Source organism: Mustela erminea, chromosome 16 (genome assembly GCF_009829155.1).
Source record: "Mustela erminea isolate mMusErm1 chromosome 16, mMusErm1.Pri, whole genome shotgun sequence".
Classification (NCBI taxonomy): Eukaryota; Metazoa; Chordata; class Mammalia; order Carnivora; family Mustelidae; genus Mustela; species Mustela erminea.
The window spans coordinates 6266356-6293057 of record NC_045629.1 but is presented as its reverse complement, the minus strand read 5'-3'; the positions used below and the strand labels follow the sequence as shown (position 1 = coordinate 6293057).

Here is a 26702-nt window from a genome sequence, read left to right as displayed (position 1 = left end):
AACTGCCCTATGACCCAGCAATTGCACTATTGGGTATTTACCCTAAGGATACAAACGTAGTGATCCAAAGGGGCACGTGCACCCGAATGTTTATAGCAGCAATGTCCACAATAGCCAAAGTATGGAAAGAACCTAGATGTCCATCAACAGATGAATGGATCAAGAAGATGTGGTATATATACACAATGGAATACTATGCAGCCATCAAAAGAAATGAAATCTTGCCATTTGCGACAACATGGATGGAACTAGAGCGTATCATGCTTAGCGAAATAAGTCAAGCAGAGAAAGACAACTATCATATGATCTCCCTGATATGAGGAAGTGGTGATGCAACATGGGGGCTTAAGTGGGTAGGAGAAGAATAAATGAAACAAGATGGGATTGGGAGGGAGACAAACCATAAGTGACTTTTAATCTCACAAAACAAACTGAGGGTTGCTGGGGGGAGGGGGTTTTGGGAGAAGGGGGTGGGATTATGGACATTGGGGAGGGTATGTGCTTTGGTGAGTGCTGTGAAGTGTGTAAACCTGGTGATTCACAGACCTGTACCCCTGGGTTTAAAAATATATGTTTATAAAAAATAAAAAATTAATTAAAAAAAAAATTAGAAAAATCCCAAATGCACAAGCTAACCTTATGCCTAGGGACCTGGAGAAAGAACAACAAAAAAAGCCTAAACCAAGTAGAAGAAAAATACTAAAGATTAGACCAAAAATCAACAAAATAGAAACTGGAAAAATAGTAGAACAGACGAATGAAACTAAAAGCTGGTTCTTTAAAAAAATTAATAAGATTGATAAACCTCTGGACAGACTTATCCAAAAGAAAAGGGAAAGGACTCCAATTGATAAAAGCATGAATGAAAGGACAGAGAGCATGATTAACATCAAGGAAATAGAAATAATTAGTTGAAATTATTACCAGCAACTATATGCCAACAAATTAAGTGATCTGGTAGAAATGGATGGATTCCTGAAACTTAAAATTACCAACACTGAAACAGGAAGAAATTGACAATCAGAACAGACCAAGAACCAGTAAAGAAATTGAAACAAATCAAAATCCTCCAAAAGAGTCCAGGGCCAGAGGGCTTCCCGGGGAATTCTACCAAATATTTAAAGAAGAAATAATACCTATTCTACTGAAGATGTTTCAAAAAATAGAAATGGAAAGAAAACTTCCAGACTCTGAGGCCAGCATTACCCTTATTCCAAAACCAGAAAAAGACTCCATCAAAAAGGAGACTTACAGACCAAGATCCCTGATGAACATGGATCCCAAAATACTCACCAAGATCCTAGGCAATAGGATCCAACAGTATATTAAAAGGATTATCCATCACGACCAAAGGTAAAATTTATTCCTGCAATGCAAAGGTAGTTCAACATTCGCACATCAATCAACATGATAGAGCACATTAACAAAAGAAGACAAGAACAGGTATAGTGCGGAGGACCACAGGGGAAGGAGGGAAAACTGAATGGGAGGAAATCAGAGAGGTAGACAAACCGTCAGAGACTCTGGACTCCAGGAACCATACTGAGGGTCATAGATGGGAGAGGTGTGGGGGGATGGGGTAACCGGGTGATGGGTATTAAGGAGGGCATGTGTTGTGATGAGCACTGGGTAGTATAGGCAACTAATGAATCATTGAACACTACATCAAAAGCTAATGATGTACCGTATGTTTGCTAACTGGACATAATAATAATAAAAAAGAAAAGAAACCATAAATAAATAAACAAACAGAGATGGAGATATGTGCAAAAATATTTAAAGGAAAGCATTAGAGCCAGGCTGTGTGGAGATTTGGCTCCTTCCAAGGAAAGGTTTTATGTTGTCCTCTTTGGTCCTGAATTCTGGAACTGTCTCTTTATTAGATTTAAATCTCTAAAGCAGCCCTATGTCTAGTTCAGTTTTTCCCAAGGCTATTACTAAGCAAAATGACCTTCTGTGAACATGAGGAAATTTCTGTGAGCTTCTGCATAGTATTAGAATGCTGAAACCAACAGATATTCAAGTTTAATTGTGTCATCAAAAAACTACCAGCTGCATAGGATTTTAGAAATCCTCTTAGTCTCTTTCTATGAAATGGAAATTTAGGTAGAAAGATAATGCTACATGCATCAAATTTAAGAATTCATCTTTCTTGATTTTAAATCTGGCTTTATCTACTGAACTATGTTATCATACCTAATTTTGATGGCAGAAAAGGAATTCCCAACTTTCTTGTAACTATAATAGTTATTACTGATCTGATTGTGGCAGTGTTTCTAAATTGTCTAAGGGATGAGGGGTTTTTTTCCCCAGTTGAATTAAAATTGGACAATTAAAAGATAATTCAAGGTAATATGGACTGTTATGAAACTAACAATGAGCTCATCAACAAGTATTCAGAGAAAAATCCTGTGATTAACATTAACTCACCAGGTCTAAACATGTTTGAAGATTTCTAGCCTACAGTGACCCCTGGTGTTATTTTGAAAAACATGCAGTATGCTATTCATCTCTCTCATCTTTAAGACCATGTATTAAAACAGTTCATACCGTGCCTGGGTGGCTCAGTCAGTTAAATGCCTGACTGTTGATTCATCTCAGGTTATGATCTCAAGTTTGTGAGGTCAAGCCCCACGTCAGGGTCTACACTGGGCATGAACCCGTTTAAGATTCTCTCAACCTCCGCCACCTCCCCAAAAAAGAAATAGTTCTTGCCAAGAGTGGGCAAACTCTATGAAATAGTTTATTCCCAATAGTCCATGAGGTAAAGAGCAAATTTCTCCATCAGAAATTACATTTTGTGCACTAAACATAAAAAAAAATAACATATTGGGTAAAACCTATACATATTATTTTAAAAATTTACAATAAAACCACTTGGGAACTACATTCATTTTATCAAATCTCAACCATTAAAACAATTTGAGGGGTGCCTGGGTGGCTCAGTGGGTTACCTCTGCCTTCAGCTCGGGTCATGGTCTCAGGGCCCTGGGATGGAGCCGCGAATTGGGCTCTTTGCTCAGCAGGGAGCCTGCTTCCCTTTCTCTCTCTGCCTGCCTCTCTGCCTACTTGTGCTCTCTCTCTCTGTGTCAAATAAATAAATCTTAAAAAAAAAAAAATTGAAAAAGAAAAGTGATCACTGGAATTCAAGCTTACCCTTAATATAATAGAAATTATTATCCAAAAAGTTGCTTATAAAAGATACCTTCCAAGTCTCTTAATCCATAACTATACAGAATTATGTGTTCTACCAAGAATGGCAAATTTAAGAGACTGGTTATGTAAATAACAATATGAGAGACAAAAATCTAGGTAACTTGTGCTTTATACCAGTACATTTAATTCTGAGTATGCTATTTTAATGAGAACAAAGTTTTCATCTCACATCCTTCTTGGAACATCATAGGATAAACAAGGAGAGAAGGAAAAAGAGAGGGGAAAAATAGGAAGAAAGGAGGGAGGGAGAAAGAGAAGAAAGGTAGGAAGGAGAGATTGCTTTTAATGACCACTGAGTCCTCTGTGCCTACTGTAATGCCTAACATACATTAGGCTGAAGAGGTGAAAGGTGTTGAAAGAAAAGGATTATTCAATGACACCATTAGAGGATGGTATATCAGACTTTATTCAGGGGGCTGTTGTGGTAGCTACAGGGATTACTATGCTGAGGTTTGCAATAGGGGAAAGCTATTGGCCTCAACTCTGATGCAAGGAAAAGTGAGAATGGATAGTAAATGAGTAGGGTGGGAGTCAGCAGGTAAAAAATTACTAAGAAGAATCCTCAGGGATAAGGGTGGATTCTAGGTAGACTGACCTAGTGGCATTTTTGCTGAAGGCAGGCTGGGACGGTCAGATATCACTTGAGGCATGCTAGAGAATGAGGAACCCAATCAGGCATGGAGGGTGGTCAGATATCAAGGATGGTTGAAACTGGCTAAACTGAGTCAGCAGGATTCCTGCTAAAATGGGACAATGCAGAGACAAACACAGAAGCCCAAAAGTTAAGGCCCAGCTCGGAAGAGGATTCCGAGGAGTCTCACTGAAGTTTGGTCAAGAAGAGACTCTCTGTCAAAGGGCAGTTGAATATTGGCAATTTCGTTAACCTATCTAAAGTTAACTGATTAAACTATGCAGAATATAAATAATTTAAGATGTTTGTGTTCTGGCCAATGTGTTTAGAATAGGGTGGATGGGTGTAGTGCTCCTTGCTGGAATTTCTTTTAATTTGGTTTAACCATCGACTAACCCTGTAATGAGACCATATATGTTGGAATTGTAAAGTTGTGTATTACTACAAAGTATTATGTCCCTATGGAGGCAGTACAGAGTCCCTGGAGAGACACAGCAGTGGTAAGTTGATGTGTAAAGCTTACGGTCCAGCTATAATGTAAAACACGCCAAATAGGTCTGTGTTTTAAAATTAGGATCATAAGAATACTCCACAGCCCAAAAGCTTTCCACTAGTTACTCAGATGATTCCTAAAAATCTGTGTTAGAACACAGAGTTCTTACTAAAGTATAAGAGATGATATGAAATGCACATATTTTTACTAAAGTCTATGATTACACTTTTCTTAAGGGCATGAAATTGAAAGATGGGAGAGAGGAAAGAGGAGGTTTAGAAAAATGAAAATAAAAGTTGGGAATAATAACAACTTTTTATACATATTTCCTAAAAGCTAGGTCTAAGAAAAACGGCAGAAGCAGCAAGGAAAATGAGCAATTGGTGCTGAGTTAGAAGGACCAAAAAGGCAAGTAAAAGGAGATTAAATGTGGCCAAACACCAACATGCCCAAAGGAGAAAGAGCATAAAAAGCACTCAAGTGTTCTAAATAGTATTTCAGAAGGTGGTTCCTCAGAGATAGAATTCATAGAAATATTTTTTCACTACCTAAGACCTTTGGCTATAGGGAATAACCTTGACTGTGCATAGGAGTTTACTCATGACTTAATGTGAAAAAAAGGGGAAGGAAAGAAAAAAAATATATTTTCACATAATAGTATGATTGTAAACTGTAGGAGCAAATAGATATAGAAATATTACATATGATAGGCTACTACAAAGCATGTGCAGTATTTTTGCCATAAGCATCTTTGCTGAAAACATTTTCTCATTTTTACCTCATAAGGCAATTTTGCTGTACAAGATAAAATCGCGCAAAAAACAAAAGGATATTATAAAGGACATATAAAATATGAAAAATAAACAACAAAATTAAAAAGATATTACAAAATACAAAATATTTGAAGACTCATGGCAAAACAGCAAAAAACTGATTTTGTGGATTCGACCTAAGCACTTATCTTCAAACGTCTTTTGTTCAATAATACTGTCAACCTAAAATTGCCAGGAAGTAATAATTAAGCAAGAACATTTATTTGGGTTCCAAGAATGGCAATTTGGGCACACAGATTTTGGTAGCAGCCCAAATAGTATTCCATGAGGGTGCAAAAGTCAAAGGTTTTTTTAAAACAAAAAGGGAATGCTAATATATGTTGCTTACAGAGGAATTTTTGATTGGTGTTGATGGCAGAAAGCTTGGTTTAATGTAACTTGGTTTACATTAATCTTGGTTTAATGTAACTGGTGGCTAAGGTTGTCACTAAACAAAATCTCTTCCTGTAGCAGGAAGATGCAGATGTCCAGCCTGAATCCCTGGAATATTTGCAGTTTGGCCCAGTTCAACAGTTCATGTTTCCATGGCTAGGGACATGCATAAGGCCCATCTCATTAATGTCCTCCTAACTCCATTTTAAAACTGCTTGTCACAAGTTAGCCCATTTTATTTTACCTCTCACAGTATTACACACTTGTTTGCTTGTTGATTCATCTCCTTGTTCAGCAACACATTCTGTTCTTTTTTTGTTAAAATTTCTTCCTTCATTGAGAGGTATCTGTTTCCAAATACTAGGATGTGTATTTGTAACTGACCTTAGTATTACACTTTGAAAGCCTTCTACACTGTTTGTTATTGACATATTGCCTCATGTCTATTGATGTTCTCAAATTCCATGGGAAACGTGGGCTCCAAACTCTGCACCACTGTGTAGACCACTATGAGGGCTGACATTTATATAAAAATGGGAACACAGCATCAATGGCTAAATGAAACCAAACTGTCAACCAGTTATTTTTTTTTAATCTTTTCTAGCAAAATTGCCTTGCAGCCAGTTATGCAGCAAAAATGTTCTTGGCAAAATGCTTATGGTAAAGATGCTTACAGAGAAAGTACACAGAATGACTATAAAGACATTAACAGAAATTAAATAGACTCTATCCAGTGATACATGTATGTATGTAATGTGTGTGTGTATGTGTGTGTGTGTGTGTGTGTAGATAGATATGTATATAAAATGGGGAAGGAGAGAAGTTCTCAGATAACTTCAGAAAGACAGAGTAGAAGTACCACAGAAGGTTCTGTGAAGGCTCACAGAACAAAGAAATGACATGCAACTGGGCAGACCAAGAAAAAGAATTTCGAAAAATTGGTAGCCTATTGACAGGTGACCTCTGAAAATTCCTGGAAAAGTGATAGCCTGAGCAAGGGCATAAAGCTAAAAGGGGGGAGATTATATCTAGAATGAATAATAACAGACAGTATTGATTGAGCACTTACCACATGGTAGGTATTTTTTTCAACTCCTTACAAATGTTATTTCACTCTATGCTGACAAAGTGCTGCTCTGGTTTTCATTTTAGGGTTGAAGAAGCAGAATCACAGAGTAAGGTACTTGCTGAAGATCATCCAGCCAGTAGGAAGCATTGGCTGGACCCCAAGCCAGATTGAGTCCTTAATGTGTCCACAGTTCTCCCTCACGTAGGTCAGGATCTTCATTTGAAGGACATAAAAGGCCACCTAAGGACACTTTAAAATAGGGTAGACAGTAAGGCATTACTTGGGCCAGATGAGAAATCATGAGATTAAAGTAGAAGCAGCAGTTTCTTCATCTACTGTCCAGCACTGTGAGAGGGTAAGTTCACCTAAGTTTTGCACTGTGAGACGTTACAATTCTTTAAAGATTTTTTTTTTTAAGATTTTATTTATTTATTTGACAGAGAGAGACCACAAGTAGAAAGAAAGACAGGCAGAGACAGAGAGGGAAGCAGGCTCCCCGCTGAGCAGAGAGCCCGATGCGGGACTAGATCCCAGGACCCCGAGATCATGACCTGAGCCAAAGGCAGCGGCTCAACCCACTGAGCCACCCAGGCGCCCTGAGAAGTTACAATTCTTCATGCCTCTCCCCATCAAAGAGAAAGTGAGCTGCCCCCAGGTGAGGTGAAGTGCTCTGCTCTCTCATCAGCTGTGTAGCCTATTCAATAATATTCTTATTCCTCTTAATTGGAATTAAATCTCTAAAAGGGAGGAACTATTTCTTCCTTATTTTTATGATCCCTATTAATGCCAACAAATATTTAATATGACTACATATGAATATCTGATCACAACTTTCCATTAAAAAAATGGGAAATTTTGCAGACAAACACAAAAGGATAGAAAAGGACATAGTGAACACTCAATGTATCCATTACCCACATTTAACACATCTTAACATATTACTATATATATTTCAGATTTTTTGGGAAAAGAAACCTTTATATATATATAACTGAAGCTCTGTAGGTCAGCCTGTCTTAGTCCAATTCTTTCCTCTCCTACCTCACCATCCCGATCGTGGTATATTTCATTACAATGTGTGTGTCTGTATTTTGATTATCTGCACATTATTTTCTGTGTTTTAAGTTTTTTCCCCATTCAACATTATCTTTAAAAACATGCAATTGTCTTTTTCTTTTATGATTTAGATATGGTTCAAAATTCAAATGATTCAAAGGAGTATGCAATGAAAGTTTCTTTCACAGAAAGGTGTCCAAACACCCAGTTTCATTTCCTGGAAGAAACCAGTGTTTCCTGTTTCCTCTGTATTCTTTCAGAAATGTTCTATGCATATTAAGCAAATACGAGATATTCCTGTTTTTTTTTTTTTAACTTAAAAAGGTAGCCTGCTATTAGTGCACCTATTTTTTGTTCATTCAACAATGCACCTTAAGGATAATTACACAAAATGTACAAAGAGATCCCTTATTCTTTTGTCCCAGATGCATTGGGACATCATTTATTTAACCTGTCCTCTATGAATGAACAATCCATCTTTTACTATAGCAAATAATATTGAAATAACTATTCTTGTTCATATGTCAGTTCCCATATATCAAGATATATCTACAGAATAAATTACAGTTGACACTTTTATGGTAATATTAATCATAATGGGTGTTAATTGCCCTTCCTTAAGGATGTAATATATTATATTTCCCTGAAGTAAGTGCCCATTTTCTCACACCTTTTCCAATACTGCATATTATCAAATGTCTTTACTTTTTACTTAAATATTGTGTTTTTGAGACATCATAGTTGTACATTAAGCCACTGTTCATGCAGTTTTAACTACTGGGTAGTGTTCAGTTACACAAATTGAATATACTGCAAATTACTTACCCACACACCCACTGATGAACAATTACATTTGTCTCATGTCACTTTATCCTTTTTTTTTTTTTCATTTTATTTATTTGACAGAGAGAAAGCACAAGCAGAGGGGAAGGGGAGAGGGAGAGGGAGAGGCGGACTCCCTGCTGAGCAGGGAGCCCTACAAGGAACTTGATCCCAGGACCCTGGGATCATGACCCAAGCCGAAGGCAGATGCTTAACTAATTGAGCCACCCAGGTGCCCCGTGTCACTTTTTCCTTGCTAGAGTGCCTATCCATGATAAATATTTCTCTTTTTTTAAAGATTTTATTTATTTGAGAGAGTGAGAGCAAGAGTGAGAGAGAGAAACAGATGCAGAGGAAGAAGCAGACTCCCCGCTAAGCAGGGAGCCCCACGTGGGGCTTGATCCCAGGACTCTGGGATCATGACCTGAGTGGAAGTTAGATGCTTAACCAACTGAGCCATCCAGGCACCCCCATGATGAATGTTTCTTGAGAGAACGGATGAACAAATGAATCCATGAATAATAAGAAACTGAGTGCAAGGCATGCTAAACATGCTGGTATGAACTGTGCAGGACTATAGTTGATATTCCCTACTAAGGATCACAGTGCCCAAGGGAAGACATAGACAAAGTAGTTGAATACCCAGGGAAATCCAACCCCAGTCCTCTTGTCATTTTAAGCCCTTAGAGGTAAATGGGAGGGGTTCAGGAAGAATAGTCTTTTATTGCTTTTAAAACTCTGACCTTTTTCAGTTTTCAGGATTTGCATGAATAGACTCAATCACCAGTTAGTCAAGGAAACAGTACACATCAGTATAATTCTCTTTCTAGTTTTAAATGTAAACATTATTTCATTAGTCATCTTTTGAATTGCAGAGATACACCCAGCTAGCTAAGGGCCACTACACCCTATCTGTATTTACTGAGTCAAGAATATATCTGGCTAGGTTGCTTTGTTGTTAAACGGACAAACCAATTATTTAAAGCTCAAGTTCAAGTTCATATATTCTGATACCTCAGTTGATTTTCATATCATGACAAGGGCAGCCTCTGTGTAAGAACTTTATAACACTAACTAACCACCAATGGCAAGTTTTGGCAGAGGACATTATTTAATATTTGGATATGTTGCATTTTGTGGCTGGGGCAAAGGAGTACTTAATGTGCTTAATTTTACTGAGGCCACACTAAGAAATTTGTGATAACAAGGCAAAATGTCACACATACTTCCTCTTGTTATTTAGCTTTCTACCCAAGAAATCTAATTCACTTAAAAGATGCCAGTCTTGCTTCTTTCCCATCCTAAGTTTTAGATTAGGACTTCGTCTTAATGATTCTGCCTCTTTTTCTTATTATAACCTGCCTTTCAAATTAAAATTGTGTACTAAGGTTTTGCTGATAGAAATATTTTTGGACAATTTTTCTTTGAGCTGACTTCATGTTGAGTAGGAAAGCCACCAAGTTAACCCCTTATTCATTCAACAAGGGTTAATTAAATGTATACCAGACTAGGCATCTACCAGAGATGTAAGTACTTAAGTCTAAAAAGGTTCCTTTCAAAATATGTATATATACTAATAGTTCCACAATTTAAGACAGTAGTCTTGCTGTGAGGTATACTAATGTTCTAGAAAGGAATCCTTACTAAATGAAGAACTAATAAAAGTGCACAAGTTTAAAATTATTAATTATATTACAATAGTTATGATATTGAAACAACCTAACTGTCCACCAATGGATGAATGGGTAAAGAAAATGCAGAATATGTACACAATGGAATTTTACTCAACCATTTTTTAAAAATGAAGTTTTGCTATTTGCAACAACATAGATGGACACTGAGGGCATTATGCTAAATGAAATAAATCAGATAGAGATATGTTGTGTGATCTCACTTATATGTGGGATCTAAAAAAACAAAACACAAAAACAAAAAAATGAGCTCATAGTGACAGGGGACAGACTGGTGTTTGCCAGAGGTGGGGGTTGGGAGAAATGGATGAAGTGGGTCAAAAGGAATAAAATTCCGGTTGTAAGTCACTGATATATAAGGTACAGCATGGTGACTAAGTTCATAATGTGTTTTTCATATTTGCAAGTTGCTAAGAGAGTAGATATTAAACGTTCTAATCACAAAAAAGATTTTTCTGTCACCGTACATGGTGACAGATGTTAACTAGACTTACTGTGATCATTTCACAATGCACACAAATATCAAAGCATTATGTGGTACACCTGAAACTAACACAACGTTATATATCGTGTTTTTTAAAAGTTACTAATTATTTTATACAAATAATAAACCATTATATTACTCGGTTTTGAGTTAGCAATAACCAGCCCAAGACTGAGATAGTAAAAACTCTGCCAATATAAATTGTTCACGCTACTTAGAATTTTAAATAGAATTTGAAGAAAAATTTAATTAAATTTGAGCTTCTATTTCCTCATATGTAAATGACAGTTTGTTGTGTTAGAATAAGGTACAGAGCACTCAGCACGATACCTCACACATGCTCACTCAATTTTGTTAGCTACTTTCTCTTTCTCTGAAATCAGTGGTGTATCTAGCACATTTAACACCTGGTATACATCATTCTTAACACCTTCCTCTGAATGAGAAAATTTTTTTATTAATATTGAAATGAAAGGAAATAATATGAGCCAATAATATGAGATAGAAATGTAAACACTGAAAAAATGCCATTAAAATTTTTTAAATGAAAAGTTAAAAATATGATATAAATGAGGAAAAAATAGAGTAATGTTTTTCATTATTTTTTTTAAAAGGAAAAAGAGAAAGAAATGCTTCAAAAAGGGCTTTTAAGTTTTAAAGAATAATCCATACACAGAATGATAGAATTTAAATTATTTCATTTCTGTTCAGGTATTTTTATAATCATGGTACTATCTTTGTATATTTGAGTCTACTGTTTATATGTACGGTTTATATTGTACCGCAAGAGTTGGAGACATCAATTAACTTCCCCACAGAATACACAGTTTATTCAAAAGATATTAAAAATTACTTATTATTGGGATGCCAGGGTGGCTCACTTGGTTAAGCGGCTGCCCTCTGCTCCAGCTCTGGTCATGAACCCAGGGTTCTGGAATTGAGTCCCGCATGGGGCTCCTTGCTCTTCCGGGAGCCTGCTTCTCCCTCTGCCTGTCTCTCACCCTGCTTGTGGTTGCTCTCTCTCTCTCTCTCTCTCTCTCTCTCTGACAAATAAATGAAATCTTAAAAAAAAGAAAAAAGAAAAATTACTTATTATTGAGGCTTACATATATGTAATTAAAATTTAATTGAAATCACAGCATTTAGTTAGAATGCCTTGGTGATCTTGCCTTTTGGGACATTTGGCAATGTCTGGAGGCACTTTAGGTTTTTATAACTATGGGTAAGAGAGTACTACTGTAATTAAGCAGATAGGGGCCAAGGACGCAGCCAAACATCTCAAGGTGCACAGGACAGCCTCCCACAACAAAGAATTATCTGGCTCCAGATGACAAGATTGATAAACCCTGACTTGTATGAACAAAAGATTTTTTAGGGAGTACTTTTTCATTGGCATTGTTTAAGACTAATGGCACGTGGTGATAATAAAAGAAGACTAATGATAGTTGTATTTATTATTTGTTAAACAATTAAGTAGACAAGCACTACTTTATTTTGCTCGTACCCAGGGCTAATGATGACGTTTCCATTAGACTCTCTTCTAAAGGACTGCCACCTCCAATGAGGGTTAAATCAGACTTCTACTTTAAAAGTACTTTTAAACCACCTCAGTCATAGCTACAACCAAAGTGATTTATGGGACTATTTGCTTTCTGCTACTTATCTTATTAGATTTTTAAAAATATAATTTTTAATTTTTAAATGTTAAGTTTTACTGAAATATAACTCACATACCAAAGATTGACCACTTCAAAGTATACAATGTGGTGGCTTTTTGGATATTCATAAGACTCTAAAATCACCACTATCTGATTTCAGAACACTTTCAACATTCCCAAAAGAAACTTCATGCCCATCAGCAGTCATATCCCATTCATCCCTTTCCCCAGCTCCTGACAACTACTAATGTACTGTCTAGGAATCTGCCTATTCTGAACATTTTGTATAAGCAGAATCGAGGAGTATGTGGATTTTTCTGATTAGATTCCTTTACTTAGCATATTTCCATGGTTCATTCATGTTGTGTCATGATTCAGCCCTTCTTTCCTTTTTTTTTTTTTTTTTAAGATTTTATTTATTTATTTGACAGAGAGAAATCACAAGTAGTCGGAGAGGCAGGCAGAGAGAGAGAGAGGGAAGCAGGCTCCCTGCTGAGCAGAGAGCCCGATGCGGGACTCGATCCCAGGACCCTGAGACCATGACCCGAGCCAAAGGCAGCGGCTCAACCCACTGAGCCACCCAGGCGCCCCCTTCTTTCCTTTTTATTGCCAGATAATATTCAATTGTATGTATAGGTCACATTTGGTTTATCCATTCATCAGGTGACATTTGGCATGCTTCCATGTTTTTTGGCTATGAAGAATGCTGCTATGAATATTTGCAACACTTTTCTGTGAACACAGGTTTTAGTGGAAATGCTGGGCCATATGGTAATTCTGCTTATTCTAAGGGAATAGATATTTTTGCATCATATGTATTCTATTGTATGGATATGGCACATTTTGGTTATCTATCAACCAGTTGATGAACATTAGGATTGTTTCTTTTACCTGTTGTGAATAATACAGTTTGAACATTTATGTACAAGTATCTGTGGAGACATACATTTTTATTTCTCTAGGAGTGGAATTGTTGGGCTATATGGTAACTCTGTTAACTCTTTTGAGGGACTGCCAATCTGGTTTCCAAAGGGACTGCACAATTTTACAACTCCATCAGCAAAATAGCAGAGTTCCAATTTCTCCACATCCTTATTATTATCTGTCTCTGATTTTAGCCATCCTGGGGATGTGGAGTGCTATATCATTGTGATTTTGATTTGCATTTCCATAGTGACTGAGATTGAGCATCTTTTCAAGTGCTTATTAGCTTTTTTATATCTTTAAAGATGACTGTTCAAATCTCAAGCCCATTTTTATTTTATTTTATTTTTTAATTTTTAATTTTTTTCTAAAGACTTTATTTATTTGACACAGAGAGATCACAAGCCGGCAGAGAGGCAGGCAGAAAGAGTGGGGGAAGCAGGCTCCCTGCTGAGCAGAGAGCCCGATGTGGGACTCGATTCGAGGACCCTGGGATCATAACCTGAGCGGAAGGCAGCGGCTTAATCCGCTGAGCCACCCAGGCGCCCTTAAGCCAGTTTTTAAAAAATGGGTTGTCTTTTTACTATTAAGTTTAAGAGTTCATTATATATTCTAGATACTTGTTCTTTATGTGATATTTAATTAACACTTTCTCACACTCTGTATTGCCTTTCCCTTTCTGAGTGGTGCCTTTTGAAGCACAAAAGCTTTTTACCTACTGTGTGTGTGTGTGTGTGTGTGCATGCGTTTTTGGAGTCATATCTAAGAAACCATTGACAAATCCAAGGTCACAGTTACTTCTATGCTTTTAAGTTTTATAGTTTTAGCTATTACATTTACATTATCAATCCAGCTAAATTTTGGTATATGGTTTAAGGTAGGAGTCCCACTTTTTTTCCTGCTGGTATCCACTTGTCCCAACACCATTTCTTGCAAAGGTTATTCCTCCATTGAAATGTCTTGGTACCTTTAATTAACTCTAAATTTATAGCATTGTATTTCTTGTGTTGAATTGGTGTATCAATTTGGAAAGTATTGCCATCTCAGTAAGTCTTTTGATTCATGAACATGGGATGTCTTAATTTCTTTCAACAATGTTTTGCAATTTTCAGTGTACAAGTCTTACATTTCTTTAATTAAATCTATTCCTATTATATTCTTTTTAAATGGATGCTATGTAAATGAACATTTTCTCAATTTCATGTTTTGAATCATTACAATTATGCACTTGTATACAAATTGTATACAAATATACAATTAAAATTATTATAAAATTTTTTGTGTAAAAACTTCCTACTACTGAGTTTCATGGAATAGAAAAAATAATATATTTCTTTAATTACTTAATATATATTTTTGTTTCTTTTGAATCTGTACTATACACTGTGCTGAAGACATACATACTGTAACTTCTTTTTGAAGCCTGGATGAACTTCCTTTCAGGAAACCTGTGATTCTCACTTATTTCTTGGTGATGTTGGATATTTTCAAAAAGACAACCTTCCTGAAACAGGAATGTAAAATGTTCTTTGGAGCCTTAAGTATAGAAAGGAAAAGATGAGCATTTGACACAACCATCTCTTTGGTTTCCAGAACTTCAAAGATATAAAGGAATGAAGGGAAGAAGGAAAGGAGGCAAAAAACTCATAATATGAAATGTAAATAACAAGAAAGATATAAAATTAAGTAATTATTTTATGTTTTAAATGTAACTGGATGTTCTGTACTAACATAAATATAAGCACTTTATTAATTTTAAGAACTGATGGAATTGCATTTTTCAAAAAGTATGAGAAAACATTATTATTATTTTGAGACTATACAAAATGCTGAGAGTGCAGTATATTTTACATGCAATTTTCATTCTAACCTATAGAGTAATGAGAAAGCTAAAATATGATGAACACCATTATCAAAGGAGGAAAATGAAATCATACATATTAAGTGATTTTCTAAATCCAAATGAGATCTCGGTTTTTCCAACTCCTATATGCAAACAACCTTACGATTTAGTTATATAGAAACAATGTGCACACTTCCAAAATAATAAAGGCACATTTGAGAATGACAAACTCAAAGTAATCCTTTGATAACAGTACAAAGATACAGAAAGTACTGAGTGGATTAGGATTCATCTGTTGATTTCATTGAGAGGGTAAAAAAAGCATTTTAGATTTGGATTTAAAAAGCATTTAAAAGGAAAGGAAGACTTACTAGGATTAAAAGGATCTGTATAGATTTAGTCTTTTGTTTCCCAAGGCCAAGTCTGCATTAGAATTCCCTCTAGAACTTATTTAAAAATTGAGTCCTGGGCTTTGTCACTGTATAGTGTACTTGATACTCAAAGTGGAGAATTTTTTTTAACACTGCACTCCTTTATACAATTTTATACAATAAAATTAGTTTCAGTAACAATGATGAAACTAACAATAATAATGGCCAGAAGAGACAGTGAAAATTTTTAATAATTCATATGAATTCTATACCTGAAACTAATATTACTCTGTATGTTAACTAGCTGGAATTTAAGTAAAAACTTGGGGAAAGAAAAGAGATTTCATGTGATCAAGGCAGTCAAAAATTTAAAGTAAAAAAAATTACAATATTACAGAAACAAGGGGGAAAAGAAAAACTTTTCAGTAGTTTTTACGTTATCTTCCTAAGAGTTTTAACTTTGATCTTAACAGATCAATATGGCATTTTATGTAAATAATTGTCTAGTAACTAAGAAGCTAATTTTGATAAAATTGGCACATCAAAAGTTACCTTAGGTGAACACTAAAGCATATTATTGATGTATCTTGTTTAAAAAAAAGAAATGGAACAATAAGCACTTAACAATAAAACCAATTTTAAGGATATTCTTTAAACTCTGCAGAACATTTTGCATGAACTAAAATTTTACATGTACCAAGTAGCCCCATAAAGTGACACAATGAGATGATGGGATGGAGTTAAAAGCCCATGACTATCTTCCATAGAATGGACAGAACAGTGATTAGAGGGGAGACTAAAGAGGTACAGATGGGTTTGCAGACTTTGTTAGAAGGGTGAACAAGTTTTTTTTTCATACCTTCTATTTCCTCAGTGATCTATGAGGTAAGATTATTTACCAAGAATGAGAGAACTGCAAAGTGGTAAGGGTTAAAGGTTTAAGAATAGTTCAGACACGGGGCGCCTGGGTGGCTCAGTGGGTTAAAGCCTCTGCCTTCGGCTCAGGTTATGATCCTGGAGTCCTGGGATCGAGCCCCGCATCGGGCTCTCTGCTCAGTGGGGAGCCCACTTCCCCCCCCATCTCTCCCTGCCTCTCTGCCTACTTGTGATCTCTGTCTGTCAAATAAATAAATAAAATCCTAAAAAAAAAAAAAAAAAAAAAAAGAATAGTCCAGACAGTTCGACAGAGTAGGAGATGACCAACAACCAACAGGGAAACATAGCACAGAAGGCTGAGGCAGGATTAGACTCGAGGTTTCCAGATGTCCGGTTCACTGTTCCTTCTAATACACATTGAATAGAAATGTAATGAGAGAGATGATAGCTACACTTCTGACAAACATAGCATAATATATAAACTTGTCAAATCACTAAGTTGGACACCTGAAACGGATGTAACATTGTGTGTCAATTATGCTAGAAATAAATAAATAAATAAACCACACTGAAAAAGAATGCCTACTGGGAAAAGTGTTTTTGCATGCATGGACAGTAGGCAGGGTTAAATAAAAATGATGATCTAAGGAAGTAATAGCAAAAAACTATGCTATTAATTAAATAAATGGAGTTCAATAAATTAGAAAATCTTGAATTTTGTGTAATAACCAATATAGAACACTTAAAGTTGAAAGAGTAAGGATACATTTTCAAGGACCTTGCAGTTTGGAAAATACGGCAATATGTTTGCACAGAAAGAAAATATCACCTATAATTTTTACTTCTTTAAAAAGGCTCTTGTACATACCTAAAAAGGAAAATATAAGTAAATAAAATACAATGATTTTTCCATACAAACCATCCTTTTTACCAGTGAAAGCTTTGGCAACAGATATTTCCTGTGAATCCATAATGGAGCAAGTGTCATGGTTCCAGACTCCTCTACTGACTGGCTTTGCAATTCTCTGGATAGAGCACGCTTTAGACTGCCTTTCATTATGCTGTCCAACATGTCTGATTCATCATCTTTCCCATCTTTCTCCACAAACTTTTGTGAAAGTGACTCATTCTTTTAAAAAAGTCAAATTATGTGAAACCTTGTGTTCAAAAGGATGCTCCACCTTTGTTTTTAGGGGTTTTTTTCCCCCTCAGCTAGTTTCTTCATATCTTGAATAAACAGGTGATGAATGGCAGTTGGTTAACAAGACTGTAGGACCCTACCCATGGTTAAAATGCACCCAGATTTCAGAGATGTTAAAATATGAAAAAAAAAGAAGTACACCTTAAAAAGAGTACAGTAGTTCTATATTTTTAAGATTTTATTTATTCATTTGACAGAGCTCACAAGTAGGCAGAGAGACAGGCAGAGAGAAAGGGGAAGCAGGCTTCCCGCGGAGCAGAAAACCCTATGTGAGGCTCGATCCCAGGACCCTGGGATCATGACCTAAGCCGAAGGCAGAGGTCCAACCCACTGAGCCACCCAGGCACCCCAGTAGTTCTGTATTTTTAACTTAGAATATTTTGTCATTAAATATTTTTCTAAAATACATTTTTAAAGACTTCAATGCATTTCTTTATATAGATGTACCATATTCTTGCCTGTGGTTCTGGGAAGGGAGTAACTTTGTCTCTTTGGGAACATTACAACATGTCCAGAGACACTTTAGGTTGTCATCACTGGGGGTGCCACTGGCATCTAGTGGGTAGAGGTTAGGAATGTTGTTAAACATCCTAAAACATAGAAGACAGCCCCCATGGCTCAAAATGCTAATAGTGCTGAGATTCTATAGTCTACTTCTAGACTTAATTTTTTTTAATTTTTCTCCTCCTTCAGGAGTCCACCAAATTAAGGGACAGCATAGTATAGTGTTTGGATACAGTCTGTTGAATTGGCTGGGTTCATATATTAGCCATAATAGGTACTCGCTGAAGAAGATTACCTAGAAGGGATCAGTAAATTAAATTCTCATTTCCCCATCTGTAAATATGGGGAAAATTAATAGAAACTGGATAGAACTACTAAGACAAATAAGTAGGTTTATAAATGTAAACCCCATGTTTGTCATCTAGGGATATACTCACTAGGTTGTAGTGGCTTCAATTAGGTTATTATTATTTTTTTAATAAACATAACCACAAACTTCACCACGGAGGGGTAGAGTCTAAATAGGAAAAACTGATGGAAAAATCAGAAGCAAAGAATCTCAAGTTTTGAGGCCTATGTCACTGAATCTAAGAAATTTCAAGACATTTGGAGGGTGGTAAAGTCAATTTTATGGGTCAAGACTAGCACTGGAACAAAAATAGAATAGGAGACATCAGAGTGAAAAAAATCTGAGTGCATGATAAGTTATTATTTTCATAAAACATGGTTTCATCGATAGAGGCCTATATGTATGTACCAGGTCACAATGTTTAAACGTATTTTTTAATGTGTGTCACAATAAAAGACCTCTGAAAGACCCCATTCGAAATCCAACTACCACCATTTGATGTTTCAGTCTAATCTATATCTGCAAAACTGACAAGATTTGCTTTAAGACAGTCCAGCTGAGGAGCACCTGGGTGGCTCAGTCAGTGGAATGTCCAACTCTTGGTTTTGGCTTAGGTCATGATCTCATGGTTGTGCGATCAAACCCCGAGTCTGGCTCTGTGTGCAATGCCAAGTCTATTTCAGATTCTTTCTCCCTCCCTTACTCTCCCTCTCTCAAATAAATAAATAACTTAAAAAAAAAAAAAAAGACAGTCCAGCTTTATCTTTGGACATTTTGTTAAAAAGCTCTTCAAAGTAATGAGACAAAAACTTAATGTGAAAAATGACCAAAAGTATTTTATCTCCATCTACTGCTTTAAATCTGTTGAAAAATTAAGCATGCTAGAAGTCCTGCATGTGTTGCAGCATTAGAATCAGTGTTGCTCACTAGCTAGCTCATCAAGCTCAGCACTAGCTTTGAAGATAAACACTCACCAAGTTTACTATCATCATTATCATTAATAATATGTGAGTACCAACAGACAGAGTAAGGCAGCTTTAATGTCTGTAAATAGTACTAAAAACATTAACTTAATAATCATAGTACCAGAAGCCTCTAAGTAGTGCATAACCATGTTTTATACATCATTAGCTATGATCTTAAAAACAAAATGCAACACTTTTTAAAAGGAGTTAACCTTTAAAAATGGCTAACTGATTCATTCTCTGAAAAAAGTCAAATTATGTTAATCACAGTTGCTGGCTGTTTGAACAGAATTAAAAGAAAATGAGTGTAATGACAAAAAGTTGAGAAGCATCTAATGCATGCAAAATAAAATCCCAAATCAGGCAGTAAACAAAATTAAGCTGTAAACTAGATCTCCCCAGTATCTTGATTTATTCTGGATAAGGAATTAATGTCATTTAAACTTGTCACTACAGTGATTTTTGAATGGTTGTCTGTACAAGACTTTGAGATATTTGAGGACAAGCATTTTTCATAGTAACTTCTCAATCTTCAATATAAATATTTTAGTCATTGCTAAGTCTGTGCCAAGCTCTCTAGAAAGTTCTAGGAACTTAAAAACTAGTAATTCATAGCTTCTAAACCTAAGAGTTTCATAGACTTAGAGGGGAGACAAAAATTTATAGTTGTGTGGTATGGAGCAGATGTAGTAGGATGTGTGGATCACTATATTGCCCAGAAGTTAGAAGCTGATCGATGTCTAAGCTGTTTTAAAAAATGACTTTGAAAAAGGAACAAGGTGGAATTAATATTCCTGGAGGAGGAAACACAGGTGTAAAGGGCAAAAGTGCCAGGAGATACAGGTGAAGAGATGGGCTGCTACATGATGAAGAGATTCTTATGCTACCTGAAAAAATCTAAATTGCATCCATATACAAAACAAAACCATGAAGATGGTTAGGGAAGAGGCATGATCAGATTGGTCTTGGATAGAGTAAATGATGGAGACTAGTTAAAGTGAGTCCAAGTATAAACTGAAGGACTGGAAAAAAGTGTAGGGTACTGTCAACAAATGTTTGTATGCAGATTACTGTACACCATAAGGAAACAGTTCCTCTATTAAAAAAGGACCTATATTTCAGCTGTTAGATGAATAGTAGAAGATATAATAATCTAGAGGAAATACAGGAATGTTAGGGAAGGACTCCCTGAGAAAGTGACACTGAGGGATGCCTGGGCGGCTCAGTTGGTTTAAGCAGGTTCCTTTGGTCTGGGTCATGATCTCAGGATCCTGGGCCTGCTTCTTCTTCTGCCTGTTGCTCCCTTTGCTTGCGAGCTCTCTCTTTCTGACAGATAAATAAATAAGTAAAAAAAGAAAGAAAGAAAGAAAGAAAGAAAGAAAGAAAGAAAGAATCTCTGAAATGGAGACCTGAAGGAAAAATAGGATTTTAAAGATCTGAATTGAGTTGAAGTATTTCTAGTGCTTCCCTGCAGATTCTGTGTAATCCCTACATAATCCTAAAAAGAACCAGCTTCCCTGGGGTGCCTGGGTGGCTCAGTGGGTTAAGGTCTCTGCCTTTGGCTCAGATCATGATCCCAGGGTCTTGGGATGGAGCCCCGCATCAGGCTCTCTGCTGGGCAGGGAGCCTGCTTCCCTTCCTCTCTCTCTGCCTGCCTCTCTGCCTACTTGTGATCTCTCTCTGTCAAATAAATAAATAAAATCTTAAAAAAAAAAAAAAGTAATGCTGCATGAGGGATTTTGGCTGGTTTAATTTACTAAGGAAGGGAGAGTATATTGGGTTTTCAATATCCTTGGTAGGACAAAATGCAACTTGTTGAAACTTATTACTACTGACATAAGCAGCATCAGTAACTTGTAATAGTATTTACTCTAGATATCTGCATATACATAACAAAGCTACTGTTAACACATTTACACTAATCACTAAGAAACAACACTGAATGCATACAAATTCTAACCTTACACTCTGGAGAAGATGTCAACTTTTAAGGTATGAACCTTCTCTTCTGATCATTTCTTCCAACCTATGACTAAAAGAAGATGAAAAGTGAACCCCCCCCCCCAAGAAAGAGGTCAGAGAGACAAATAACATTTAAAACACTTTATTATTTAATAGATTACCACTCACATAGTTCAGTGATGTTTCTACATTCTAAGCTGTATTATATTTGTAAAGATGAATGTCAACGGTAACTAAGAGAAGTTTAAGCACCCCTATATTCTTTATAGGCCTAGTAGTTTGTTTTGCTCACCAATTTTCTGGCAAAATCTCTCCACCACCTATTTTCTGTGTGCTGGTTACTATGCTGTGACTAATAAAATCAGCATCCTTCTTCTTCAGTCTTGCCAGCTCGTACCTCCCCCCAAGGCATAAGAACAATTTAGTCTCTTAATTTTCACTTCTCTGCTGTATCTTGCTGAATGTATAATACTCTAGCCCAAAAAAACTAAACAAGTGAAATGACTTGCCAAAGACAAGATTCTCTCTGGGATAAGCAGGAGTGTGAAATTAAAAAGCAAGTGGTAAAATGAAGTCCTTCTTAAACATAACTTTCAGAAACCGGTTAAGTGTGAAGGAAACTAAAAACCCCTAATGCTTACCAGTAGTTCAATGTTTTGTTTTGTCAGTTTCCACGTGACAAGTGAAGGACTGCAAACTTCGCTTCCTAATAGTATTTTTTGTTTCGGTGCTCTTGAAAACAGTGATAATACTCATTTTTATGCAAACCCAATTCAAGAGCCTCTGACACTGGTAGCACCTCTCAACTTTGACTCGTACCATATATATCTGGATACAACAGGAATTTAGAGTATTATATAATTATTCTACGTGTAACTTCTGCTAACCACACTTTAATACTCAAAGCCTTGTGGCTTCAAGTCATCGCTCGTGAGTGTTCATCTTCACAAATTCAGGATTCCACCCAAGTTGTTTCCCGCCCATTAGCGTGCTCATGCTAACCCACTCGAGAACAAATTCAGTATTTATAGAGCTGAAAATTGGTGGTCTTGCCGCTTACACCCTCATTCCAATCGACCAAACCTTAACTCTCTCCTCTTGTGGATGTTTTCTTTGCCTTACCTGGTCTGAGAAAAATTGTGCCGCCCCACACTTGCAGAGTTACCCGAGACACTTAACAGCTGCTCGCAGTCCTGGCGGCGGGGGTATGGAGGTGGGGGTAGTCTAGCCTGGCAGCGGCACGGCCAGGTTCGTCATCCCCTTACAGACTTTGGCCGAGTGTGCGGGCAGGCGACGAACGCACGGAACCTCAGTGGACCCCGCTCCTCCGCGACAGGTTCAAAGAGAAAAGTTGTTTAACCTGGGGCTAATCCAAAGTTCGGTGGAGTCGGCCCAGCCCAGGCCAGCTCGCTGTAGCAAGGAAGGTCAAGATCACCTTGGAGCAATGCGCGCCCGGACGACGGCTCGCACCGCAACAGGCCGCCCCAGCGTTCTCCTCGGGTCACCAGAGGACAGCCAAGTCACAGGCCTACTGACAACGACTATGGGCGGAGTCGCCCCCCCTTCCCGGGTACCGGCCGACTTCCGGACCTGCGCGCGCGTCTCTGCGCCGGCAGGGCAGCCCGGCGCACCCCTCCCCCCGCCCACCGTTTCCCGGCATGCTCCGCGGAGGAAGGGACGGAGTCGACAATAACAAACCCAACCGCGGCGGTGTCCGCGGCCCTGCCGAGCCCTCGGCGCTGCCTTGGGGTCCCCGAGTCGTTCCGGCCCCTCGGCTCTGACTGGCCGCGGCCCCCTGACCCCCGGCCCCCGACCCAGAGCCGAGGGGCCTGACAGCGTACCCCCTCCGCCCCGACCCCTCCCTTCCCGCCCGGAGTTCGGGGCCGCCACCGGCACCTGGGACACCGGCGGTTTTGTCGGTTGGCGGTGCCCGATGGGCGGTTGGTAGCCGCCGCCGACAACGAGGCGGTGGCGGAAGATGGTGCCAGGGGCTGCTGGCTCTGCTGCTGCCGCCGGCGGAGGAGGAGGTGTTGCCAGGTAAGTGCCGTCGCCGCCCGTGGCCCCTTCCCCCATCTGACACCGGAGCCGCTCGGCGAGCCTGGGCACAGTGGGCCGGGAACGCCCGGGTCCCCACCGGGCCGAACGCCACTGGCTAGCAGGTTTGTGAGCCGGCGAGTCTGGCGCATCCGGCCGCGGCAGGTGTTGCCCTGCGGCTGCCTCCCTGGCGCGACAGCCCCTGAGGAGACTCGCGGTTCGAGTCGAAGCGCCACTGGGCTACGGGAGATGTGGGGCGGGCTCGCCCCGTGCAGGCCTACCTGCGGCTTCCTCGGCCGGGGCCGCGGGGGTCCCTCCGTGTACGCGCTCCGGGCCGAATTTCGGGAGTGGCCGAGGGGGAGGGACGCCTAACCCACTGGGACGTACTCTCCCTTGTCGTCACCACTACCGGGCTTAGCCCTAATATTGTCTTTGACTTGGGAAACCAGAGAGAGGAATTGGGCCGAGGCCGAACGAAGCGCACAGCAGGAGGATCGGAGAGATGCCTTTGTCCCGACCCGGGAGTGCGAGGATCGGTATAAAGTTACTCCTAGGAATGACTCAGCCTCCGCCAGCCCCACCGATAGATTTGGGATGGGGTGTGTTTGCGGATTTCACAACTTCCTTAGTAGAAGCAGGAGAACAGGAGAAATGGCAGCTTTTGAGGGGAATAGTTTCTTCCACCGCCTGGTGGATGTACTATGTTTATTGTTTATGGTTTCGTAATCTAGTCTTTTCCATCATGACTCTTTAGAGTGTGGTCATACCACGAAGTGGTGTGTGCCTGCATACCAGGGAAGACTAATGTGCTCACTGTTGATAGAGTCTCGTTTCTGCCTAAGTCATTAAGCTAGGTAACGATGTTTGCCTCGAGTTGACTGTACGTAGAGCAATGATTTGGGCCCTGTGAAAATGTGCTTATCGTTTTTATTGTATAGTTTCTGGGTTGTGTGTTGATGCTGATTGTGTGATTTATCCGAAGGGTTGGAAAGTTAGCAACTTAGGAGGTGACAGACGACTTTATTATTTAAATAGACAAATCTGTGTTTAATCAGGAATCACATTATTATATTTCGGTATTTGATAAAAAGAGGGTCTTTCCCATTCTGATAGGCTATTACCATGAGAAGCAGAAGTACCATAAGGATTTTATTTTGGGGGTTATTTGGTTTGTAAGCTAGGTGGGAAGGTATTTTTGCTTTTTGTAGTTAATGTTGTAACAGAATGTGGCCCAAATGAACACATTTTCTCAGTAACATTCCTGTCGTTTTTTTTTTTTTAATTTTAGGGTTGTGTTTAAAACCCAAAATAGTTTTATAAAAGAGATGCTTTATGTTGGTGTTTATGTCAAGAAATACCTGCTGATGGAAATTAGATAGGAACTCAGTATACTTTTTAAAAATAATTTTTTTAGTCGATTTTAAATCTTTTATTGTTAGTCAAATTTAGTATTGATTGGCCTGGTTCTTCTGGTGTTGTTGGATGACAGGGAAGACGGTGAAGCAATACTCTTGTGTCGGAATTTTTCTGGCCCTTGCTAACAAATACAAGTTGAGAATGTATGGCAGATTGACTCTTAGCAAATCAAATTCATAAGGTCCAGAAGGGCAGAGGACACAAGACCTTTGTTTTTGAAAAGCCACATTTCTGAGCCTAAATTTTTATTGTGTAAGCTTGAGAAGAGCTTTTATTTGGCTTCTGATTTTGAAACTGTCTTTAAATTTTCATGCATTCAGCAAACGTTTTAACACTTGCTATATGCTTTACTTTGCAGATGTATGAAACTTATAAATGTTTTTTTAAACAGGAATATCTAGTAAAATGTTCTTTTTTGGATAATGCTGTTCTCTAACCCATGTAAGCTTCTCGTTTGTAGTGTAGGTAATAGTGGCTGAAGAAACTCAAGTGAAAATCTAGCAGTCCCTTTCTACACACATTCATTCATACAGTTATTACTTAAAATAGACCATTGAACCAGTTACTACAAGGATCATAAGAATACATATAAGAATATGTAAGAAATTGTTTTTACCTTATAATAGGAGATTGGGGTCCTGTATAAATATAATTACACTTTTGGAGCATTATTGCAAGTTTGAAAGAAGTTATGAAAGGGAATTTGGGTTTTTATGGAGTGTAGGGGGATATTTTTAGAAGCATGATCTAACATGGATAAGTCATTTCACTTTTCCTTAAAAAGATGTCCTAGGGGCGCCCAGGTGGCTCAGTGGGTTAATAAAGCCTCTGTCTTAAGCTCACGTCATGGTCCCAGGATTCTGGGATCGAGTCCCACATCAGGCTCTCTGCTTGGCAGGGAACCTGCTTCCTCCTCTCTCTGCCTGCCTCTCTGCCTACTTGTGATCTTTTGTCTGTCGAATAAATAAATAAAATCTATTAAAAAAAAAAAAACCGATGTCCTAGCCACCTCAACAAATTTTGGCTTAGGATTTATCATGCACCTACTATGTGCCAGGCACTGGTCAAGAAATGTTGGGAATATGACAGTGAACAAACCAAATCCTGCATTCAAGAAAAATGAGGAATAAGAGATACATGTTAGGAAGAAAAACAAAACAAAACACACACACACACAAACAAGGGAGGAGATGAGTATCAGGATTAGGAGGTTTAGATAACGTGGCCAAGGAAGTCTTCACTGGTTGGTAACTTTGGAATAAAGAACCAGGAGAAGTGAGAAGGCTGCTGTGTGGCTGGGCAAGAACATTCTTGGCAGCAGGAATAGTAAATAGGAAGGTTCTGAAATAATTGGCATATACATGAAAAAGTGAAAAGGTTACTCAGGGTGTACTAATAGAAATGAGGGGGCTCTGAGAATGGTGATAGGGCTCTATAGATACTCAGCGTTTTGGGGTAATAGTAAGGAAACAGTCATGTACTGTAACCCTGGGTGTGCAAAGGCATAGAAGTTTGTTCCAGGAAACCCAGCAAGGCCAGAGGCAGCTTGTACCTAACATTCATTTATATTTTCAAGAAATGTTAACCCCTGCAATACATAATTTTAGCTCCTGCAATAATGAATAAGAACTTTGTGTGTAAAGCTTTGTATATAAGAATGTAGGAAATTTTGAACTATGGGAAATTTTTAAAAAGATAGATTGCAAATGCTAGCTACTTTCAGACACTGGGGTAGATATACTGCTAGAGAAGCAGATTGTAGTGTACTAGGTCGAAGAGGTATACTTACTGTTGTAGATAAAAGTATGTAAATTTTAATTATCACATTTCTGATTTGTTTATTATTGTGAGCCTAATAAACCTAATTGCCTATAAGCAGACCTCTGTTGTGTGGTCCCTGAGAGGGTGACATTTCTTTGCATCCCTCAGTGA

The 26702-nt window shown here is 38.1% G+C and overlaps 2 protein-coding genes across 9 annotated transcripts in view; one reads left to right on the top strand and one right to left on the bottom strand.

Annotated features, from left to right (window-relative positions):
- Positions 1 to 1293: 1293 nt before the first annotated feature.
- Positions 1294 to 23987, bottom strand: LOC116574748 (translation initiation factor IF-2-like). Of its 4 annotated transcripts, XM_032315532.1 has the most exons (4): positions 21962 to 23987; positions 21319 to 21390; positions 6615 to 6863; positions 1294 to 1366 (listed from the first exon to the last, which is right to left on the bottom strand). In XM_032315532.1, exon 1 carries the CDS (start codon positions 23391 to 23393, stop codon positions 22752 to 22754), a length of 642 nt encoding a protein of 213 aa, XP_032171423.1. In that variant the 5' UTR covers positions 23394 to 23987; the 3' UTR covers positions 1294 to 1366; positions 6615 to 6863; positions 21319 to 21390; positions 21962 to 22751. The 4 variants fall into 4 exon arrangements, with proteins under 4 accessions (XP_032171423.1, XP_032171424.1, XP_032171425.1 ...); XM_032315533.1 differs by lacking the exon at positions 1294 to 1366 and having other exon boundaries at positions 6347 to 6863; positions 22443 to 23987; XM_032315531.1 differs by lacking the exon at positions 1294 to 1366 and having other exon boundaries at positions 6351 to 6863.
- The window catches only part of RB1CC1 (RB1 inducible coiled-coil 1), a 100826-nt gene continuing 97375 nt past the window's right edge, over positions 23252 to 26702 (top strand). For 3 of the 5 annotated variants that reach the window (XM_032315528.1, XM_032315527.1, XM_032315524.1), the window contains exon 1: positions 23252 to 23357. The gene's annotated coding sequence lies outside the window, so the exon portion shown is untranslated. The remainder of the gene's footprint in view (positions 23358 to 26702) is intronic. The other 2 variants (XM_032315526.1, XM_032315525.1) reach the window with 2 other exon arrangements.

Excerpts from the sequence above, each read along its gene's own strand:
- LOC116574748 (XM_032315532.1), bottom strand. The coding sequence starts at position 23,393 with ATGGGGGAAGGGGCCACGGGCGGCGACGGCACTTACCTGGCAACACCT.